General features: G+C 38.1%; 2 protein-coding genes across 5 annotated transcripts; one reads left to right on the forward strand and one right to left on the reverse strand.

Moving 5' to 3' along the window:
• Positions 1-1,291: 1,291 nt before the first annotated feature.
• Positions 1,292-9,844, reverse strand: LOC120110787 (26S proteasome non-ATPase regulatory subunit 13 homolog B-like). Of its 2 annotated transcripts, none has more exons than XM_039126373.2 (6): positions 9,541-9,844; positions 5,544-5,990; positions 4,992-5,072; positions 2,362-2,558; positions 2,141-2,240; positions 1,292-1,774 (listed from the first exon to the last, which is right to left on the reverse strand). In XM_039126373.2, the coding sequence occupies exons 1-6, from the start codon at positions 9,691-9,693 to the stop codon at positions 1,589-1,591; spliced, it is 1,164 nt and encodes a 387-aa protein (XP_038982301.2). In that variant the 5' UTR covers positions 9,694-9,844; the 3' UTR covers positions 1,292-1,588. The 2 variants fall into 2 exon arrangements, with proteins under 2 accessions (XP_038982301.2, XP_088580090.1); XM_088723964.1 differs by having other exon boundaries at positions 5,544-5,986; positions 9,537-9,693.
• Positions 9,845-12,588: 2,744 nt separating this feature from the next.
• LOC103720988 (uncharacterized) lies at positions 12,589-23,584 on the forward strand. Of its 3 annotated transcripts, none has more exons than XM_008810990.6 (8): positions 12,589-13,560; positions 13,648-13,743; positions 14,646-14,756; positions 14,842-15,151; positions 16,719-16,809; positions 21,685-22,021; positions 22,114-22,262; positions 22,830-23,584. In XM_008810990.6, the coding sequence occupies exons 1-8, from the start codon at positions 13,252-13,254 to the stop codon at positions 23,335-23,337; spliced, it is 1,911 nt and encodes a 636-aa protein (XP_008809212.3). In that variant the 5' UTR covers positions 12,589-13,251; the 3' UTR covers positions 23,338-23,584. The 3 variants fall into 3 exon arrangements, with proteins under 3 accessions (XP_008809212.3, XP_088580091.2, XP_088580092.2); XM_088723965.2 differs by having other exon boundaries at positions 13,120-13,560; positions 22,895-23,584; XM_088723966.2 differs by having other exon boundaries at positions 13,121-13,560; positions 22,780-23,584.
• The last annotated feature ends 160 nt before the right edge of the window (positions 23,585-23,744 follow it).

Consider the following 23,744-nt stretch of genomic DNA (forward strand, 5'->3'; position numbering starts at 1 on the left):
CAGTAGAGCTAGGTGTGGGTTTGACTGGATATATTGTAAGCGGGTCAAGTTTGGAGATAGGTGTGGATTCCTCCATTGCTACTGAAAAAAAAGAGAGTAAAGTATAGGTTAGGGCTCTTTAACTGATTGATTCCGATTAGTGTAGACTTTATGAGTCGGGTTGGGACTTTTGTTTAGATTAGGACTTACTAAAAGGAAGAGTGGTCGTTCGTCTGTAATTTTTCTTTACAAGTAATAATATTTTCTCCTCCTTGAGAGAAAATAAAGTAGTAATATTCTCAAGTTTTTGTTTTACCTTGCCGAGTTTTGGTTTTTGTTTGTACATACGAACCATGATGAGGTCCCGTACCATATAAAAATAGACATATTTGTAGATGTATTGGTGTCTTTTTGCAAGATTAAAAATCTGGGCAGTAAGAATTTTACTCTAAAAAGAGTGCCCTTGATAATATATTTTAAACCGAAACCATTATGTTCGAATCAACCGTTCTTTATATTCGGCAAGATGAAAAATCAGAATATTACAACTTTTCTCCACTCCTTAACACATCAGGCCGCATAGATCTTATAAAAAGAGAAGAGGCCTATAAGTTGACTTATTTTAGTTATCCTGTCTTGAGGTAAAGAAGAGGTCTTCAGTAGATGTTACTCTATAACTTATTTTAGTTACTTTCTATGTGCCGAAAGCTACTTATAAATAATCAAGACAGAATAGTATTATTAAATTAAGAGGATTTCAACATTCTAAAAGACATTTTTCCGACAGTTAAAGGTTTGGCAAGTCTAGATGTGTTTCACAAATGCTTGGACTGCCAACATCCATGGCCATGATCATGTAGCTTTAGCTTTCTTAACAGTCACATAGGACATCCCTTGGTGGCTTATTTGTTGCGGCAAATTCGGAATACTAGGAGTGTGGAGGCGTTTCAAGGGGAACAGAGCGCAGCTGACTGGTTCATCTCTTTTGTGAGGTTTGCCATCAGTGTGGTATCATGCCTTCATATATCACCTATCTGGGCTCTCCCATCAATAGGTTGCATAAAATTAATTTTGTTGCTTTAATTTGATCAAAATAGTTGATCAAATAGTCTGGTTTTGTCATTCGTGTCACGAACAAAAAATTTTAGTTGCTGCATTTATCCCGTGTTTTGATGGTACAATACCCCTCGTGGAACTTGACACTATTTGCAGGGGTCTCGCAACAGCTGTTCGAGATTTGAATCCCTCAACGGTCATCACCTGGTCGTATGGTTATAGAGACTCCAATCATCCATTCATCGTCCTCAAACTATTTGTTGGCTCAAAACAGTTATGACCAACTTCCATTACCATAATCTTGCATAAATATCCAATAACCTGAAAAATATGGTCCTTTGTCCCTGTAAGCATATTTCAAGTTCGAAGACTAGTCTGAAAAATTCAAAGAATACAGGCCTCAGGTCAGCTTTCAGCCACCGCTCCTGGTGGACAAAAGATACTTCGAGGCATCAAAAGAATAGGACCCGGAGAAGGGCCGCAACAATGTTTCCTTTGCTTCTGTGACGTAAGCTGTTACAAAGAGCATGTAAAGGAGAGGCTACGGAACGCATCACGATGCCACTAGATCAGGTGTCTCTGCTTCGACTGACAACAAAGCTTCATACACCTTGCCTACCCATGTATCCAGTCGATCGTGCAAGGATTTGATCTGGGAAATCCCCAAAACCCTAGGCTGCACCCACGAGACGTGAACTGTGCCCTCAACTTGATCTATTATGCCTTCAATAAGATGAACCTGTACAGGATTTTGAAGCATTAATACAATGTGATGAAGTAGCAAGGGAAAAAAAATATACTCCTACTGGATTTTTCCATACTACGCAACCACAAGTGAGTTAGGATACATCTAAACATCAGACTGATGAAAATGCTCGATTTATAATTTAATGAGACTATATTTCCTTTGGCTCTTCGGCTAATATGTGCCTTAGAGTGAATATAGCACCCCTTGTCAAAAGTCATCTCCCCCACCCTTTGTCTAGACTCTTTCCTTGTCGAGAAGAATTTCGAAAGATTGATCCTTCATTTCATGAGTTTACAAAATGACCATTCGGGCACATCTCCCTGCCCCGTCAACAAAAATACAGAAAGTATAACTTACAGAGAGGCTTTTCATTAGAAGATATTCCACATCTTCAATAGAGAGTCTGGTTCGTTCGGCAATAATGCTTAATGGAATTGTTCGATCTTCAGATGACCGGCTGCAATGAACAAGATTGCACCATGTAAAAATGACAAACATGAGCATAAAACTTGAGGTCCCTGTACTGTACTGTAGAAAAACTGTATCGCACATATTTGGCACTGCCTAGCAGACCTTACCTAAAGATGATTTCCATCAAACAAAGAATATTGATTTTTTCAATCAGCTTCTTCTCATTCTCTACTAATGCAGGCTGTGCACTCAAAGCAGCATCATGGACCTGGCAGAGTTCTCGATAGCGTATCAGATTGCCAGTGTTGAATGCCTGAAGTATATGGTAAAGCCACTCCACTTTGGTTCCAAGAAGACTACTGATCTGCAGAACATATTGTAAGCTCAACCTATCTAACTGGAAGTGGTACATTTGAATTCAGAGTTATTTAGTGGGAGATCAAAAGCCAAAAGGCACATCAAAGACAAAGTGCATCAACTCATAAAACAAAGAACAGAATATCGCAAGCAATAAGCAAAGAAAGAAACGTACATTTTACAAAATATACACAAATCACGTATTGTCTTCGAAGAAACCCATTATTGTATTTCTTATCATAGAATAAAAATTAGGACACTGAAGACTTTCAGATGTTCCTTCCTTTGCATGTCATATTTGGAGTTTCTACCAAAATCCAGACTTACTGCTAAAATCCAAAAAAAATTAAAGGTAATCTGCTAAAGTTTATACTAGCGTAATTTTCTCTCTCCTCAGACTAAGTTTATACTGGCGGAATTTTCTCTCCCCGGACTCCATTGAAGAATAAAGAACAAATAAAATACAACAGTCTGGCAAGAGTTCCCATTTCACTTTGATCTTTTTCAATGCTTCGAGATAATTTCACCTTCTATAGCCATTCAATATTATAAGAAATTGTGTTTGCAGATTCAGACAGTGATGCATTCAAGGTGAAAATTTTAGATATTAGAACTTTAATATAAGCATAATAAAACAATGGCAAGGATCAAGAACATCACTACGTGGTAGCTGAATAATGGTACAGTGGAAAATAATGCACATTGGATCAACAAGGCACACCGAATCAAAAGATAGCCCAAGCATTAGGCTAAGACTTGGATGAGGAGAATAACAAATGAGTGTAATACATAACAAAACGGGTAAATATGTGGTCGATACAACGATCATTAGCAATATATGGCAGTGAATTATTTGTAAGGAAACCTAATCAGATCAATTATGCAATTTTGCTGAGGTATCAAATTACAGGAAACTAGAGTTGTGCTTGTCAGAAAGTATACAAACAGTCAAGATCATACACAATCATGGAACTTTCTTTTGATGGTGACACAAGGTTTGTATATTTACTCTCCTTTTAAAAGAACATCTTGTAACTATCTACACAGTGCTCAAGAGAAGAAAGAGAAACAGGTTTGGCCCCCCTCCTCCCAGATAAACTCTACTTCAAATTAAAATTTCAACAGAGCTTAATCTATTAGGTACTCCAATTAATCTAAACAAATCAAAGAGTTCCTTACCAAAAAAGAAAAATCAATAAGAAAGTTGCCAAGTACCAGTATTCAAGTAACCAGCCACGCATCATCCGGATAGCTTGGTTTTTGTACAGCTGAGGTCAATATGGTATATACCAATACCATACCGACCCGGTCACCGGCCGGAACGATGCCTGACACTAGTTCGGCAAACCTTAATTTATTCTCTATTATTATTTCTCCTCTCTATCCTTTGTCTCCTCTATTGAGCCATTCCTTCTCTTTTCTTCTACCATCTCACTGTTTTGACTGTAAAAAAGGACAAATATTCAGATCTAATCAGATCTAAAATTTCTTTCCTTCTACTTTCTCACTGTTTTGGCTGTGAAAAAGGATAAATATTCAGATCTAATCAGATCTGAAATTTGTTTCTGTGCATTCCTATTATTTGCAGCCCTAGAAATGAGGGGCTGCATTAGAAAGTGATTTCAGAGTTTTGGAACAATTATTGAAAAATTATCACAAGCAAAAACAAAACACCTGGAAGCACTGGACCAAGGCTAGCCTAAACATGGTCCAAAACATTAATAAAAAAACCATCATATTTATGGAATATATATTTCTTACTACATGACATGCACTGCATGCATGTGTGCATAAATATCTGTGCATGCCTGAACGTATATATAAGTGTACTACCATTCAATATCCATGAGTAAAATCCACATGCTTGGTATTACAATTCTACCCATCCGTGATTAAAAAAGGATATAGTTTTATGTGTTTCGTAAACTATCGATCATATACTCCAGGCATATATGACTCTAAACTACATATATATAGAGAGAGAAAGTCCACATCAAGAAAGATAGGTACATAATTCTGAACCCAGTAAAATTCCTTCATGTCAATGCAGTATCCAGATAGAGTAAATTTTCTTCATTGTCAATGCAACACCCAGGTAGAACATTGATCTAAACACACTTTTTTGATAAAAGTAACATATAAGGAGAATAAATAAATGCAAACAAAAGGAAAAGTACAAATTAACATGGGACTATGAGATAAATTACGAATAAAATCCCTCTAAACCAAGAACAAAAACCCTCTTGCCCAAACAAAAATAATAAAAATGCAACTAAAAGCTTAAGAAGTCCAGATGTATCGCTTCATACAGCATTATCAAGTGAATTCTTTTTTTCTTTACAGCAAAGAATAAAACAAGTTTCTCTGACACAATACAAACAATTAAGTGTTCAAAACAAGCCATAAAAACATGTAATGTTTATGTAAAACTTCCACTTACAATTGGATGGGCAAGCAATTCCCCAAAGTTATATATGTTATCACCCAGCAAAGCAGAAAGGGAAAGGTCAAATGCCAAATCCTGAATATGCAAAATAGGTAAAAAAGTAGTTAAGGACCACAAGCATTACAAGATTAAACAATTTACTTTTCAGCAACTTCTAAGTGAAAAACTAAATCAAAATATAACAAGAAATTTTGGTTGACTAGATAATAAAAGCTTGTAAAGGGACTGTGAGCTTATTTCACAAGCAGCAAGTATGGTTAGAGTAAAAAAAAGTGAAAAAATCATAATAAACTTGATGTCTGTTAAAGTAAGGCTCCCTTTGGATGTCTGCACAAAATATCTTCTGGGTAAGATCATGCAGGTGTTAAGTGGGAAGAGAGGAAGGCGGAAAAAAGAAGAACAGGCCAATCCAAAAATCTTGTTAGGTTTGGGGTGCTCAGAAAAGGTTGAAAAAGAACAGCATGAAAGAAATTTCTACAAATTCAGGAAAACAGAGCATTTCCATTTTATTCAACATCTAAATTATCATAGAGACAAAAACCTAACCAGCTTGAATGATTCTGAAAGCGACTCCACTGTAATGTATGCAAGATAAAGAAGTGCACTCTTGTAAAACTCAGCAAATTCCTGGCAAGATTTATGATACTGAGAAGATATCCAGTAATAGCTAGCATGTACAGAAGGATCGACATCAGACATGCTATCTAGCGTGGCCTTCCCCTCTTCTAGAAGTTTCTTACACTCCCTTTGATTCCCTTTCTCAAGATCAAATGCAGCTATTTGCAACTTCACATATAGAATTGGCTCTTCGATTCGTAACTCCCTTGTAGCATGCAACTTTTCAATTACACCCTGAAGATAGCTAATTGCAGCTTCTTTTTCTGAATACCGACGTGAAACTATCACAGCAAAATGTGCAAGTTTCAGGAGATTGATTTTTGTCTCAAACTCCGTAATGAAGTTATGATAGAGCTGTATGAGAGCATCACCTGCCTGATAGGAATAAAAACAAATAAAGAATGTGAGCAGTACAAAGAAAAACATGTATTCAGAGTCAAACATGATTAGAACACAAATAAACTAAAATAGGGCATGCACACGGAAGCACACACGTGCACACACACACACACACAGAGGGGACAATGTATCAAATGCACAAGCACAATAAAGAGTTTGAGAATATCTCAACCAGATTTTCCAGGTATCTCAACAAGCATGGGAACAAAGTTTCATACACTTAAAACATTCATTTCCCTGTCCATCAAATGTATATGCTAACTAGAAGACTCGCAGACTTTTAAAAAATAATAATAATGGTTCATGCCCTAAAGAAGCGTTCCCCTATCTTACTTCAAAAGAGATAGGACTAATTACACAAGGTGTCCATATAATCTTGATGACCTTGTATTAAACATATAAGGAACACTTTGCTTAAAGTATCTAGCAAAACTTAAGAACACTGAAAGTGTTTGACACTGAAAAGTAAGAGTCTCCTACATGACACTCCAAAAAAAGTGCAAAATGTCGGACATTTTTTTGTTAATGTCAATAGGACCCTTCAAAGTGGAGTATCCAGCCATGTCATATTATGTCCTACCATGTCAAAGCATCCAAAAGTGTCAACACTTCTGGATAGCTGAAAATGATGTGTCCAGGTAACAATCATAAACTAGGTATGACAAATTGGAGAAAGTTTGTCTCAATTATGGTCTTTGTGCAAAGTGACGCACTTGCTGCCAGCACTTTTGATGTCGGATAACAAAGCTAGGTCACTTACAGCTTTTTTTAGTGAAGTTCTCAAAATGTTGAATACCTATATGTCGAGTTCAACTAGGATTATCCCACCTATAAGAGCTAGAGGCATTCAAGAATGCATGAGGCAAAATCTCTGCTGAGTTTTCATCAATGAAAAAAGGAGCATAACTTGTAGATCAAAACACAATGTACATGCCAAGGAACAAGATGCACTTTAATTCAAATAACTGTCAAGAATGCAAGAAAAACAAATAGTGAAGGTGGTGACAGCTTGTTCTAGTACCAAGTGTCCAAAGCAAGAACTAATAAAATGCATACATTTATTCTTGCAAACCACCAGGAAGTGGAAGAATAATGATAGTGTGTGATCTTAGAAAATTGATGCAATCTTAGGGTTAAGTCTGCTCAAAGAGTGATTTGGAGGCCCCTTTCACAAAGACTACAAGGGGGTCACCCTGAATTTTCTCCAGTGCTAAACCCCCGAAAGAGTGTTAAAAACCACTGGATTATTGTATTCTAGGATTACATAGTGCAACTGTAACTAAAAAAAGGTTTTACAGTTGTCCAGAAATTCCAGCACACATCAAAATAGAACTAACATGCAATAAATATGGAAGGAACCCTAAATTATGATATAGCAAACATAAGGATAGTAAATCATGCAAAGAAAATCAGCAAGTAAAAGACTTAAGAATTAAATAGCATTATAACATCTGACTAAAAGAGGATTCTCAGTAAGTTATGCAGTAAACAAGTAAATATGTTAGATTCAGATGTAAAGCAGCAAGGAAAATAGAGAAAAGATAGATGAGAGAAACAAAGAGAGGAAAAGAAGAAGAAGAGAGAATAAGGAGAACGCCAGATCTCTTGGAATAATGTATTTGACTTTCCAATCCTTAAAAAGAATGATTACATATAATTAAAAATAAATTTACATAGTGTACATCCGTAACCACCTTTCTGGAATGCCGAAACCACCCCCACATAGAAAGGCTTCTTCTCCTGAGAGATCATGTCTTCTTAGTTTTCCCTTTTCTTCCTCTTCTCTTCTAAGAGACACGACCTCTCAAGAAGTGACAAGCCCGAAAATGCGAGAAAGTAAGAAAGAGGGGAAGAGGCATCCCTCTTAGGGTATACAAACACTCAAGGGAAGAGGGACTAGAGGTCATGTGCCTCTTCTCTCTCTGTCTTTTTTTAGTGATTGGCCTAACTATGGGACCTCATTAATAACTAATTAGGGCTGATTTGGCCTTTCAATGGAAGTCAAGCCACATCATCCCCCGTCTAATCACAGATATGGCTCCACGAAGATCATCTGATCACCAAAATGACTATTAGATGTTTTAAAGTCAGTTATATAAACTCTGTAACCAACTAAAACAGAAAAAAAATAGATTTAAAAGAAAGATGTAACAGATCAATTATTAAAATCAACTCTAACAAAAACTCCCTAGACCTGCAGCCTCCAGTAAACCATTTGCTTCCATTATGAGCCTCTTGTTTTCTAGCTAGATTCAGAAGTAGATCAGAGATATCGCCTAACAAACCCCTTATATATTATGGATCTACACTAGGGAATCTTGCCATGAAAGAGAACTAACTATTAGACACTTTGTTTTGGCTTTGGCTTTAAAGGACATGGACAATATCAAAGCCCGTGGTTTTCAATGGTGTTTTTGTTGGTATCGACATGTGAAGTACAACTAAGGGAATTCAAAGAAAACATCACCAACATCCATGTTAACTGCACAGAAAAACAGAGTCCTAAACCTAACCTTAAAATTGAATCTATACACCATTTATCTTTATAACCATGGATCGTGTATATGTGACAAGCCAATTCAAGTGACAAAGCTTTTGAGGATAAGGCTGTCAATGGGCTGAGCCAGCCCAAGCAACCCAAGGACCAAGATATAAGGGGGGGGGGGGGGGGGGGAATGCTAGGCCCCATCTAAGATTTTAGGCCACAAAGTGCAGATGTTGTTTGTGGGGGGGGGGGGGGGGGGGTGGCAACATAGGTTACCAATTCATATATTCATACCATCCACCACACAAAGAAGATGGAAAGCATAATGGATAGCACCTGGACAGCCAATGGTGCTCTTTATAAAACATTGTAAAGTAAATGTTGTTTAATCTTTAGCTCCATATTATCACATGTTAAATCTATTTAAAGTATGAAAAGGAAGATTCTCTTCAGCTTCTCATAGGTGAAGGATTCATGAGCAATTCAGGTAACCAAATCATGTCAAGCGAATATTTAAGGATTGCATATGTCATGCCTAGGCCATGTTCATAAGATTTATTTTCTTTTCAGCTATACGCAATTCCATAAGTAGCGCACAGGAAGCCTGCCATTCTATTGTAGTATTAGTGCTCGGATTATATGACGGATGAACTAAACTTCAAACAGCCAGGAGACAGATTGTCCTACTAGGATATGGAACAATAATTACAGACAGCCCCATAATAGAACTACATGTAGAAAAAACCAACAACTAATCTAGTACAGGATCCAAAAACTTATATAGAGTACCCTTCATCAAACAATCAGAACAGTATCAAATGATTCTCTGAGTTGAAACACGATTCAATGATTGAATTAGTCAGAGAGAATGGGATGTCTTTAGGAACTACAACACCTTGTCTACAAGATAGTTCTGTCCCCCACCATACCTTTGTAAGGTTTCCCGTGACCATTTGGACTCAAGACAACGAACGCAACTAAAGAATAATCCATAAACCCTATAAAAAAGAAAAAACAAGAAGTAAGGGAGAAGGAACAGGCCTGAACGACGGCTAGGGCAACGAACTGCTCGAGCTTGAGGGTGAGCTGGTGCCAGAGCTTCCGCTGGTACAAGTCGGCCAGGGAACTGTACCAGTCAGCGAGGTCCGGCTGGGCGTTCCGCTGCGATTCTAAGTACTGGAGTGCCCCCGCCATGGATGGATCGACCTCCGCCCCGCCCCAGAGAAGAGATCGAGACGATTCGGGACGAAATCTTTAAAACCTAGCTCAGCCTCCAGGCTTTTCCTCGCCTCTTTCCTTCGCCTTCCCCTTTTTTTCCCCTCGGCGAAGAAGCGAGGAAACCGTCGATCCCTCCGAACTACCGCCGGCTTTTTATTCCGGGGTCGTCTCAGGGGTTCACCATCCCGGGGGCTTGATTTAGCTGTTGGGGAGTAAACATCGGACAGCCCTTTCAGCGAAAGGATTGTCGCAACGTTGGAATGAATTGCATGGGACCCACTGCCATTGGATATGTGGCATAGTGCCAGGGACAGTATCTGCGTCGGTTCAGGCGGCCGAGCGAGGCCTTTTTTTTTTTTTTTCCTTCTTTTTTTATATAAAAAAAATCTTTCTAAAAATTTAATTTTACGTACACTCCTTAAAATTTATTTTTATTTTTATAAAATACTATTTTTTACAAATGCTTACGATTTTTCTAGCAACGTTAATAAACAAATATATTTATTTTAATTAAAAATAAAATAAATTTTGAAATTATTATTTATTTTTTCTTATGATTGCTTTATAAATATTTTTTTCACAACTATTAAAAGTATTTTAGGCATTCTAATTTGAGATCGTTAATTTTTTAACTTCATTGATGGTATAAATATATATAAAAAATAAAAATAATAAAATAAATATTTTATAAAATATACATGTAAATAATGATTTTAAAAATATGCAAGCAAAATTGGATATTTAAGATCCGCAAATAATTTTTTTTTTACCCTTTATGTTCTTATCTCTTCAACTACCGCTTCTGGGCGACCTAGACCTACACGCCAAGCGATGCTGTACCAACCGTGATTTGGGTAAGAACTAAGAACTATGCGTCATGTGCGATGCATGTGATTCAGAACGTAGGCTGTCTTTTTCTTGCACTCTTCTAAAAATGAAATATTAGCAAAGTTCACCAACAAAAAATTAAAAAATATTAGCCAAGATATTGCCTACAAAAGATTTTGCAGTGTGAATCCATAAGTTTATCTTTGCAAAGGAATTATATTTAGTTTCTAATTTAATTTCAGAATTACCATATGATGAAGTATTTTGAGGATTTTTTTTTTAAAAAAAAAGTCATTATGTCTGCAATTTTCATGCAGGTTGTTTACTTCAGTAAGCTGAGAGCTTTCAATTTGTCATCTCCTTATGTTTTGCAACTATTTGAATATCATGTATGTAACTTGCGAGTTATATAACATGCTTACTTTAAAATGAATCAATGCTATTATACTGCAGAAGGATGAGAAAAAAAGAAGAAGGAAGAGAACAAAGATTATTTCCTTTTTCTTGTAAAAAGGATAAAAAAAGTCTCATTTCATTGCCATCTTTTCATGATGCCACGACACATATTCTTTTTCTTTCTCTTTCAATTTTTAAAACATAGTCTTACCATCTAAATTAAAATCTAATTTAATCTATTGAGCTAATCCATATCAATTCTTTATCTCGCCCTACAATACCTAATTATTGGACTCATAGATTGATAGACTCCCCTATCTCTCTCCCTCCCTCTCTAATTATCATATCAATCTCTTACTAATGACCGGATTAAGTTAACAAATATGCCAATTTAGATATATCTCTCTCTCTCTCTCCCTTCCTCGGGCTGCATAGGGAAAGTAGGAAAAAGGTTAACAATATATTTTTACGAAAAAAGATAACTTGATTTCAACCATCAAATATGCCAATCAAATTGGATGAAACACCCTTGAGAGTCATTGGCGCACCAAATCAATCAAGCCGATTAGTGAAGTTGTGGACAATCAGGCTAAGTTGGTTTTATGCCTTGGTAGACAAATTTGAAATCTACCAATAAAAAGTCAACTAAATGACAAAGGCAGAATAATATAGATATAAGATCAAAAATGAAATGGTTTGAATAAATGTTTGAGAATAAGGCGCTAATTCTCCACAATAAATTGATTTCTGGTCTGGAGGAAGAATCCCAAGATGCAGTGGGTGATGCAGCATGAGAAGTACTTTGTAACGGTACAAATGCGTGATAGAAGTTGGGTGGAATGTGCGTGTGAGAGAAGGAGGGGCCGTTTCTCTTTGCTTTTTTTCATGGAAGTGTTGGAACTGAACATCCTGTTGCATTTATGGACTAGAAAGGCTATTTGAGCATTGCTCGTATCAACCCAACACAATCTTAGCCAGGATCTTGTGAAGTGAAAAAAGAGCTTCACAAATCTTTGAAGTCTATGGGTTTAGGATTTAGGCTAGAATTTTGGCGGGCTTTTAGAAGATATTAGTTGGGTGGGCTAGGCGCAATTCTTTCTACATGTTCATGCAGGAATTTCTAAACAAGCTCTAAATTTGGTGTCAATGTCATGCTTATATCCATGTCATTGTCTGTGCTAGAAAATGAATTTTCAGGTAAATGTTATTAGAGGAATAGCCCTAACAACCGGATGAAGACATGCAGCGTAGCTTAAACAGATATTCTTCGATCTCTCCGATGAGCCCGTGCTATATTATAGTCCTGCTCATCGGGCGGGCCAGGCCGCGTTTAGGCCGGTCTCAACCCCATATAAGATCAAAATTGGCCAGGCTTGAACGTAGTATTTAGTCAGGCGTTGGGCTGGGTGTCGGGCTTCTTTTTTTTTTTGGTATAGCGGCAACTCATACAGTTCGTGTGTAAGTACAGTAAGAAGAATGAAGCAAAAAAAAATGACCTAGTAGAATAGGGATGGCAACATCACTCATCCACAGGATTGCACCGGAGTGCTGAGTAACAAATGAGGCAACCTAGTCAGCAATCTTGTTCACCTTCTGGAACATATGGACTACCTGGAATAAACCTAGGCTCCTTACCAAATCATGAATGTCGCACAATCAGGTGCCCACACCCAAAGCAGTCCCTACCCAAAGTGCTAGGCTTCTTGATAGCCCACTTCTCTCCAGACCCGATCCATGATGCGGCGGCATAGTTGTTAGTGATGCGGTGGTGGTGGAGCAAGGGTGGAAGCTCTTTTAGAAGGCAGCGAGAAAGTTGGCAGTGGCGACGGAGGGAGGTGTGGAGCTGGAGAGGATAGAGAGATGGGGGTGGGGGTGGCGAGGATGAGACGGAGAGATGGAGGTGGGGGATGGGGGCCTAAACTCGGTGCTGCCAACGGCCGGCCATTCTCTAATCCACACTTTTTTCGTTGCTTAGATCTAAACCCAACCCAATAGCTAATGAACTTTTCTCTACATCCGGGCCGAGATTTTTGGGTTAGCTTAAGGTCCAGCTGTGGCGGCCTAGTGAAAGCCTAGCCCATCGCTCATGCTTGGGCGGCACGACGCATCAAACAGACAGCCGCCGCACGTAATTAAGATCGACGGCTATAATTCAACAACTCCCTTCCCTTAAACCCTACAGCCTCCCCTCCAATACCGTCCCCTTTTTTATTTCAAGAATTTGCTTCACCAAAACCCTCCAACTTAGGGTTTTCTCTTCCCCAAAGCCTTCGAATTCTCTGCTCTCCGCCTCGCTATCTCGGAAGAATAATGACTAGTGCTCGGGCGGTAGCGGCTGCCGGAGCCCTGGCAGCGGCGGCGATGGCGGCGGAGCACGTCTACGCCGACGGCTTCTTCCATTTCCCCGGCTTATCCTCGTCCTCCTCCTCCACTCCGGCGGCGCCTCCGCCGCAGGCGTCCCCTGGGACCGCCCCCCCTCTTCCCGAGGTCGCGCCGAAGGAGGAAACTAGGGTTCGGAATGACTACCCTCGTACAACGGCGGCGGGGTTTGATCCGGAAGCGCTGGAGAGGGGAGCGAAGGCCATTCGGGAGATCGAGAAGTCGTCTCAGGCGAAAAAGGTTCAATCCTGGTACCGATCTGCTGCTTTTTGCTGGTTCTGTATAACAGGAGATCTCAAATTGGCTTTCTTTTTCCCTTGGTTTTAGGTATTTGACTTATTAAAGCACCAAGAAGAAACGAGGAAGGCGGAGTTGGCTGCAAAGAAGGTGGAGTTTGAGGCAATTAAAGCTCAGCACGAGACCGTAAGATTTAGTCGTATCAGTGCTTTTCTTTTTATTTTTCTTTCCCAATTCTAAATTTCTTAAGGCCATTTGGTATTTCTTTTCGTTTCTGTTTTTGTTTTCAAAAAACTCAAGAAGAAAAACGAACGAGACTGAGCATCATACCCTTTTATTTTTTATAATTGTTTGTAAAATCTTGAAAGCTTTCGGAGTCAAAGATTTATTTCTCTCCAAAAAGAGTGAAAATAAAAGCAAGGAACAGCGGAAGTTTTGTGGAAAAATGCTGTCTTCAGCATCAATCTCAATGTGGTATTGCACTAATTTGCAGAGACACAAAACACAAAAACAACATTGACGCGAATCAGGTTCTAAATTCTTTGTTTTCAATCACCTATTCCCCTCCTAATGACGTCATTTGAATTTTATAACATAAATCTCAGTTAATATTTATCAGACCAATTGAAGTTGTCATTCTTTCACCAGTTATAACTGTTTATAACATTGGTGGCTTTGGGATCCAATAAACCCCCCCCCCCCCCCAATCCCCTCCCCTTCCCCGTGGTGCGCGCATGTGCATGCTCACACCATTCCAAGTGAGAAGGAGAGTGCCATGCATGCATGTGCTCACTCCAACCCAGGGAAGAAGGAGAGCACAAATGTTTGAAATGGATGTTACACTGTCATTCCTGACTGTTGCAAGTAATTTGGTGGAAGCATTTTCAAGTTGGCCTGTTAATGGAGGTGATTGTTAAAGTAACAGTTAAATTTATTCTTTGCAAACTTGGAATGTTTCATTTGAATGCACCTGGAAACATATTTTGGCTGTTTCTTAACTTTGATGCTCAAATTGGAATGTATCACATTAAGATTTGGGATGATGTGGGCTATTAAGTGGCTAAATCTGATATTATACTATCTTGCAGGACAGGCAGCGTGTGATCTATGAAGAGCAGAAAAAACTTACTCAACACCAGGCACAAACGAAGGCGCAAATGGCTCGCTATGAGGATGAATTGGCTAGAAAAAGGATGCAGGTATACCTCATATCATTTTGATTATAGGTAGTTTCTTTTTTCCCTTCTTGTGTAAGTTAATTAGCTTCTTTTTGCTATTTTGCAGGCAGAGCATGAAAGTCAACGAGCAAGAAATCAAGAACTTGTGAAAATGCAAGAGGAATCCTCCATCAGGCTGGAACAAATACGGCGTGCTACTGAGGAAGATATTCAAGCCCAGCGAAGACAGACAGAGAAGGAGAAGGCAGAGATAGAACGTGAAACAATCAGAGTTAAGGCTTTAGCAGAAGCAGAAGGAAGAGCACATGAAGCCAAATTGGCTGAAGAGGTAAATAGAAGGATGCTGGTCGAGCGAGCCAATGCAGAGAGGGAGAAATGGGTATCAGCAATTAACACAACGTTTGAACATATAGGAGGTGCTAACCTAGTAATACATTTATCCAATGCCAATTTTTTACTACAAGAAAATGTTCCATGTCTTTGTACCTGTCATAACAAGTTTATATTTATCAGTTACATTAATTCATTTCTAAATTTAGACGCAGTGGGAATTCATGATTAAAATTTGACATAATGATACCTATTTATGTGTTTTTTGTGGTTGCATAATCATGTTTCTGAATGCATGCCACTGAGCTGTCAGTTTTGTTAATTGAATTAGTGAAGAACCATGGATTTTTGTTGCAATGTAATAGACAAAGATGGGTGTTGTTTCATGGTATGGTTATAGTCATATGATTGACAACTTCCAAAACTTAAACAATGATTGCATACTGACGTACATGCTTATTCTCCCATTTATTTTTATGGAAACATGTCAATTGTTCTGGCCTATCAAAGTTCAAATCATCTTGTCAGATGGAAACTTTATGTAACTGATGGTCTTTAATCAATATATAGTATGCTAAAGTAGGGGCATGGCAAGATTGACCTTGTCAACATGATTAAAGCAAACTTCAATAGTTTTTTATGTTTGTTTGTCTACCATATCTCTTCCTGATTACCATTGTTGGAGTCATGGATCACGGATTATTGAAGTGTTGTGTTATCATGCATGTAAAAAGCATATTCGATGGACGTAATTAGCTAATAACTGGCCCCAGCCAGCCTGATATCTGTTGGATCAGGCTGGGCCTAGGTAAGAGGGGCTTTGGGCCAGGATCAGGCCCCAGAATCCAGGCCTGAATTGAATTCCTGCTGGACTTGAGCTGCCTTTGGTGTACCTCCTACAACGACTCAAGAATATGATTGACACTGCAGAAACTACACAAAATCAGTTTAGTTTTTCATTTCATGCAAATAATCGCAAAATATTTCCTGAGTTATGAAAGACACAATTCTTCTGTTTTTTCATTAAATATTTGATTGTAACATGTTGCACACTTATTTCTCTTTCTGTTTAAGAATGTAGCACAATGTTACTTGAGCACCAAACCAGAATAGTTAAGATGATTCTTGAATTCAATGAGTTGCTGATTGACTGGCTTTCATATATTGTTTATACAAGATAGGCGAAGCTGCACAAGAATGATTAGTAATATTTAGCTGTACTTAACTGTACACGATGCTTTCCCAAAAAGACCCAGTTTCATTTCTTGTCACATCTTCTATGTATGCAACAGCCTTTATTTAGCTAGTAGTAGCAGCAGATTAACATTCAGCTTCGATTCTTGGGAAGCTAGTGTGTTTTCTCTTCCCTGCTTACCTTTTCCTCTCCCGAGTTGATTAGAATCGTGCATTGCCAACTTTTACATGTTCAAGTCATATATGAGCAGGCTATCCTGTTGCCCCATGGTTTATTATTTGTACATAGTTGAATAACTATTTCAATCGCAAGCTTCTGTTTGTGTGCATAAAAAACATGCTGTCTGGATTATTGCACTTTATGTGCTAGGATTCTGACTAACTCTAAGCTTTCAAAGTTCGTAATGATTTATTTATGGTTTCTCCTTCTTTTTCTTTTCTTTTCTTAATTTCTCGTAGGTGGTTTGCGAGCAATACTCACTGATCAAAACAAGTTGGTCGTAGCTGTTGGGGGTGTAACTGCACTTGCCGCAGGGATTTACACTACAAGGTATGGCACTGACAAAAATCTGGAAGGTTCTTCTCCATTTGTTGCTCTTATCCTTGCATCTGAATGCATTAAATGCATTTCTGGTGTTTATAAAGTAGGTATTCAAGATTTGTATCTGACTTAGTAGGTGCTTGTATGCTCCAATTAAGTAGAAGTTAGTTCAGCTAAGCCTTAATCCCAAACTAGTTAGGGTTAGCCACACGAATTCTTTTTCTACATTCCAATTTGTTTAGGTCCACACTTTCTGAAAGATGTAGCAGTATCAAGTTCCTTAGCACTTCATTCCATGTGATTAATTTAGTAGAAGTTAAAAGATTGATACCAAACATCTCATCACGAATTGGATCGCATCACACCGCAATAGGGCCAATAGTACTTTTTTTTAGGTACCATGGCCATGGTTTTGTCATGTCCAAAATGATCTCCAAATCCTCCAGAGTTGTTCTTGGATGATCTTCTTTCGCATGGAATAATTTAGGATGCAAACTTAAGTTTCAAAGAAGAGAAAACCATCGGTAGAAGAGAAGTTAGGAGTACCTCCATGCTTGAAAGAAGACTAGATAGCTCCAAAATCTGCATCTTCCTTGTGCAGGTTATTAGTAGGTCAAAACCCACTACCTCAGTAGAGAGAGCATTAAGTAGAATATGTCGGCGCCTTAGTATGCCTGCAACTCGATTCATCACATCGGACTTACATGTAGATGAGGATGAGGAACTGGCTTTAGCTCAAGTGCCAGCAATTGCGGCAAAAGATCCAGTTGAACTGATGCTTAAGGAACAATCCATTAACATGGATCACATCCTATGTTCAATACTTAGTCAGATGGAAGAACAAGCAAGCCACTAAAGATTCTTGGATGCCAGAAGTTGAGTTGATGATGCTCTCCTTGCTTTGTTGGAGAAATACAAGGCTTTTGACTTGGGGTGAGTTTTCTCCAACCTAGTGGGAATGATTCACATTTTAATAACTTGGCTGATATGTACTTAAACTTATATATATCAAAGGGTGGCCAAAGGAACAAAAGGGTTCGATTCTGGGTTTGAGCCTAAGTTAGTTCTAGAAAGCTGTTACTGATTGCTTGGAGATCTTATCCAATCAAGCGATGTTAAGATGAATCAGAGATCTTATTTAATCAAAGGACGTCAAGATGAGTTAGAGATCTTATCCAATCAGTCGATGTCAATATGAGTCAGACATATTATCCAATCAATCAACGTCAAGATGAGTCATAGATCTTATCAAGAGGCATAATATGGCTAATATTCTTTTTTTTTCTTATTTGCGATTAACTATGTGGACATATTTGTAGGAAGGTTTAAGGGGTCCTACAATTATAAACAAGGATGCCTAACGATTATAAAAAGCATCTTGAATTGAATAAAACTTTTAGTTTTATTTTCCTTTGTTCTTTGAGAGTTACTGCATGTTGCTTTTTGCTCATATTTGGCTACTCTATTGTTGGGTAGAACTTCTTCCTCAAGAAGAAAGATCATTGTGTGCACTACATGGACGTCATAATGAGCACCAACAACTAAATAAATGCTATATGATGGTTGATGGTAAACATCACAACTTGGTATATAAATATTAAGATATTTATTTTTCATGAAATATTTGTTCATGTACCCTTTAGTATTTGAAATGTTCATTGTAGTTCTTATCCTGCTGGAGTTTTATTTCCATGCCTTGAGTAGCTCTTGGTGGTTCTGTGATGTCTTCTTATAGCCATCATTACCCAATTTCAAGAAGGACGAGAAGTTTAAAGGTGTTGAGCCTCTAGACTTGGTCATAAATATACACAATTTAAAAAATCATTTTAATGGTGCTGGGACTGTTTATGCAATTATCAGAATGTGTTTGTTTGTCAGTGGATATTCCTCATCTATAGGGATTTATCATGTTTAATTATGATGCTAGAGGGTATTGACAAATACTATGGCAACAAAGATTAAAAGAACTGATTTCTTTCTTAAGCGGGAAGCATAACCCTCAAAAGTTACTTACCAAGAATAATAATGAAAAATTTAGGGGATATGAAATGCACTTTCTCATGGATTTTTAATGGCAGACATGTTTTTGGTTCAAGTTCATCTTCACTGTAGGATTGATCCATGCAGTACAATCCTAAGATTGAGCCAACCTTTAATTTTGTGGGGGAAAAATGATCTTGACAATACTTAATTTACATGGTCATGGACATAGAAATCAAATTTTTGACATAGGCTCGGCCAAGCCAAATAGTTAGTATTTAGCCCCTCTTAAGTGTAAAAGTACTTTTCAATAGGAAAAATGCTAAAGCACATACTTTCTAATTTTTTAAAATAATCATCTTTGATTACTTTCTTGTAGATGGCTATCATTTCTATGTGCTTAGGTATGAATTAGAAGTTTAACATCTTTATCCTTTACATTTCTATCAATTTAAACGTTACGAACTTTATATTATAAAATTTCGATTAGGATACTTGTTCTGATTCGCCTTTTTTGTTTTATGGACCTGAGAATCAAGTTGACACCTGCAATGAACCTGTGTCACGCACCACATTTAAATCCAATATATTCCCATAAGCCTAACTATTTTAGGTCAAACATTGGCTTTGGACTGCATTCTGTGAAGACAGATTGGCTGATGATTGTAGAAGTTATATTTAAAGGGCTCAGTATTGTTTCAACTCCCACCAGGTTGCTGAGCTTTCCCATGCAGCCTATAATTTTCGTCAACCTTTGGAGGGTATGTGATAAGCAACCTAAATATTCATGGTTGCTTAGAAGAAGGCTTCTCATTAGATCATATTTGAATAAGCGGCAAGAGGTGTGAGCTACTCATGGTGTGACATGTGAGCATAAGGTTGCAGTAGGGATACAGCATTAGTAAACTATAGGTCATCTTATAGATGACAGATCGGTTTATGAAATTAAGGCGACAATGATATATGCTTGGTTGATATTAGTTGTATCAAGAGAAGGTTGATAAGATGGATATGCACTTGTTAGATGGGTCATGCTGTATGTCTTTATGGGTCAAAGTTCTGGAAAATGCAATTAGGCAGGTTATGTTGGATAGGTTGGATTTTAGGCAATAAATAGGTGCATGATGTACTAGAAAAAAAGAAAAAAGATAAGAGAGATCATACGTGAGGTTGTTTTTGTATGTTTCATCATAACCAGGGAAAACTGAAGATGGCACTAAATAGAGAAATGCTGAGGGTGTTGAAGATTGTTTTAGGTGGAAGAGGAGCCATAAGTAAATTTGGATGGAAGAGGTGAGAGAAGATCTGGTGAATCTTTAATGGAAGAACTAGTTAACAGAGCCAACCCAAACAAATCTAATCAGGCTAGCTAGTTCTGCTTATGCTGTAGTAATTAAATGTTGATCTATACACTATTAAACTTCCTATTATATTTTGTAGTTTTCATTAAGTTTAAAAATACCATACCACTATGAACGAATCTATTGTCTGCAGAAGATTAAATGGAAGAATCAGTTGTTGAATTACTAGACCAATATGTGAAGATCTGTTCAGGCTTATTGGTCTTGTTTATCATGCAGTTATATATGATTACTGGAGTGTCAGCAGACATTTATATTTACTTAGCAGTTACATTTTTAGTACATTTTTTGGCCAGTAAATCAAGATGGTAATACCATCTTGAGACGTGATAATTGCCTTTATACACACCTTCTCCAATTTCTTAACACCTCTTTATATGCTTCACTTCGCCAGTTATCCAGAAAGTTCAGCTTAGTGCTGCCAAGATGTAGTGCTGGCAAAAATGAATGTATTGTATCGGTTGCGTTGTTGGGTGAAAGAAGAATCTGTACAAATCCAAAAGGTTTAAAAGGGGAAAAAAAACTAATTAGGACTAATCTGTTGGTATATGTGCAACTTTGAATCCAATCATGCGTTGCTGCACTAATTTAATTACAATATCGAAGTTTCCCTGCTTGACTTGAAGATTCTATGGTTGTATTTATGTCCTTGATAGGAATTAGGGGAGAAGGGTTTTAAAGCTGACACTGATACAAGGGATTAGACTTATAAAATGGTATATCATCTGCCTGCTGACAATGCAACTCGGAAAAGCATGAGACATTTGTGTTGAGCTATGTATTGTTGTCTTGTCAGTCTTGATGTATTATCTAGATACCAGGTGTATCAGTAAGAAAAAATGAATTCTAAATTTGCCTTCGTTGTTTATTGCTTATAGTTGGATTTAGCTGGGACATGGAAGAATCACAAGGGCTGATGCTGAAAGTGAGTCAGCAATCCTCATATTTTTTCTTCATTGTACATGGTACTCATACAGTATTCATATGAAATAATAGTAAATCTAGTGTAATGGATATACTATGAAGGTTTTAAGGAGTTGTTTGTCTGTGTGGAGGTAGAAACCAAACTAGTCTAAAAATTGACAGCCCTCTATTGGTCTCCAATGAGTGTAATAATTGTCTTTTTGTTTAGTTGGTGGCGGTAGATGAAGAGGGAAGCTTGAAACCTTAAAAGCATCTGAAACCAGGGCCAGTCATTAAATTCTGAAGCTGAGCCAGTACCTATTTATCTAATAATGTTTGGTGTGATTATATACCCTTGGTTATGATATGTACCTCTGATTATTAAAACGAAAAAACAGATGTATCCAGATGGTCGAATGACCTGCCTTTTCATTCAGAATGAGACATACAATCACAAGGTTAGATCCCGAAACATTGAGGTTAGACTGTAACCTCAACCCTTGTTACACAATCTGGCAGCATGTCTTAATAGTCTTATAGTGACAATTTATTCTTGTTTTTATTTGTTTAAACTCTCAGATGCCTTTCTATTTGCAGAAAATTATCTGATTGATGCCTTTCATGTCTTTTTCCTCACCAGAGAAGGTGCTAGAGTGGTTTGGGGATATGTTGATCGTATTTTGGGCCAACCATCTCTAATCAGAGAATCATCCAGGGGGAAGTATCCTTGGTCTGGTTTCTTCTCTCGTGCCATGAGCTCAGCATCACGCAAAATGATTAAAGGAAAGAATACAGGAACAAACGGAAATGCTTTTGGGGATGTTATTCTGAATCCCTCCCTTCAAAAAAGAATTGAACAGCTTGCCAGTGCAACTGCTAATACCAAAGCCCATCAGGCCCCATTTCGTAACATGCTCTTCTACGGCCCTCCTGGTACAGGAAAAACTATGGCTGCCAGAGAACTATCTCGTAAATCTGTAAGTGACTATCTGATGTTGTAATTATTAATTATGAAAGAAAGCAAAATGTTAGTTACTGTGCTCCAACTGATTGTTCTGACGATTCTTAGGGTCTAGATTATGCACTGATGACTGGTGGAGATGTTGCACCATTGGGCTCACAGGCAGTGACCAAGATACATCAATTATTTGATTGGGCCAAGAAATCTAACAGGGGTTTGCTGCTTTTCATCGATGAAGCGGATGCATTTTTGTGCGAGTAAGTGATCTACATATTTGAACATTGCATGATCAAAATATGGCTAGATCAAACAATCAAAATATGGCTAGATCAAAAAACTTACTGATTTCCTGATGTAAGCTAAAATATGTTGTCATTTATCATTAGTCACAATTTTGCCTTTTATATATTCAGATATGCCATTACATTGCAATAATCTGATACGACCTTTCAAAAACATCTTACAATGTCACCCCACCTTTTGAACCTTTATATTCTTGTTGGAAAAACGGAATAATTTATCCACTACCTGGTTGAATTGTAGTTTTTCTCAGTGTCTAAATTCTCACTTCTCATGACCTCTTGAGGCCACTTGCTCCCTTTTATGAGGAGCTTTGGACACAATTTTTTGTTTTGAAAATTTTGCGTACCAAAGTTTATGCTGCATGCATGGTGACCTTGCCCGCTAAAATTTTCTACGACAGTCTGCATAGGATAACATTATTACTATATGGTAAATTCATATATGCTATTCTTTACATGAATGTGCTGGTAGATGCCAGGAAAGGACAAACTGAGCTGTATAACATACCTTCATTTCTCTAGGCGCAACAAGACATACATGAGTGAAGCCCAACGGAGTGCTCTTAATGCTCTCCTTTTCCGCACAGGGGACCAATCCAAGGACATCGTTCTTGCCCTGGCCACCAACCGGCCTGGTGACCTCGACTCCGCCGTTGCAGACCGTATAGATGAGGTCCTTGAATTCCCTCTGCCTGGGGAAGAGGAACGTTTTAAATTGCTCAAGCTTTATCTGGACAAATACATCGCAAAGGCTGGGGACAGCAAGCCTAGTTGGTTCAACTTGTTCCGGCGCCATCAGCAGAAAATAGAGATCAAAAACATAACTGATGATGTGATTAGGGAAGCAGCGGTTAAAACTGAGGGGTTCTCTGGCAGAGAAATTGCTAAACTGATGGCCAGCGTCCAGGCTGCCGTTTATGGAAGCACAGACTGTGAACTTAACCCAGGCCTGTTCCGGGAGGTGGTAGATTACAAAGTTGCAGAGCATCAGCAGAGGAGAAAGCTTGCTGCTGCTGAGGGAGGTGCTTGATTTATTTTTGTTCTTTTTAATGAGTTTTTTCGGCCGCATCTTGTACTTGATTGCTCTATCGAATAGTTGTTTTTTTAAATCTGCCTCTCATTCATATATTTCTTTGTACCCCGTGGGGGATTTTGGCGAAAATGTCATCATTATGTACTCGGTAATTGCTCATCGGTTACCAATAGAGCAATTTAAACTGGTGTTACACTATAACCTCTGGGTTAGAAATAAACTTAGAGGTGCTAATTTTCTTTGATGCTTCTGCCAATATGAATCCTGCTTCTGTTGTTTGGATACTCTGCCACTTGTTAGCCCTCTATGCCCTCTCTTTCCCTCCCCCCCTCCTCTCTCTATCCTCTCAATAAAGCGGAGCGGCCAAGTCAATGGGGAGAAAGCATTCCTTAATCTGTGAACGG

This window comes from Phoenix dactylifera, chromosome 6 (genome assembly GCF_051530095.1).
Source record: "Phoenix dactylifera cultivar Ajwa chromosome 6, Ajwa_hap1_PhDact_Kaust_v1.1, whole genome shotgun sequence".
Classification (NCBI taxonomy): domain Eukaryota; kingdom Viridiplantae; phylum Streptophyta; class Magnoliopsida; order Arecales; family Arecaceae; genus Phoenix; species Phoenix dactylifera.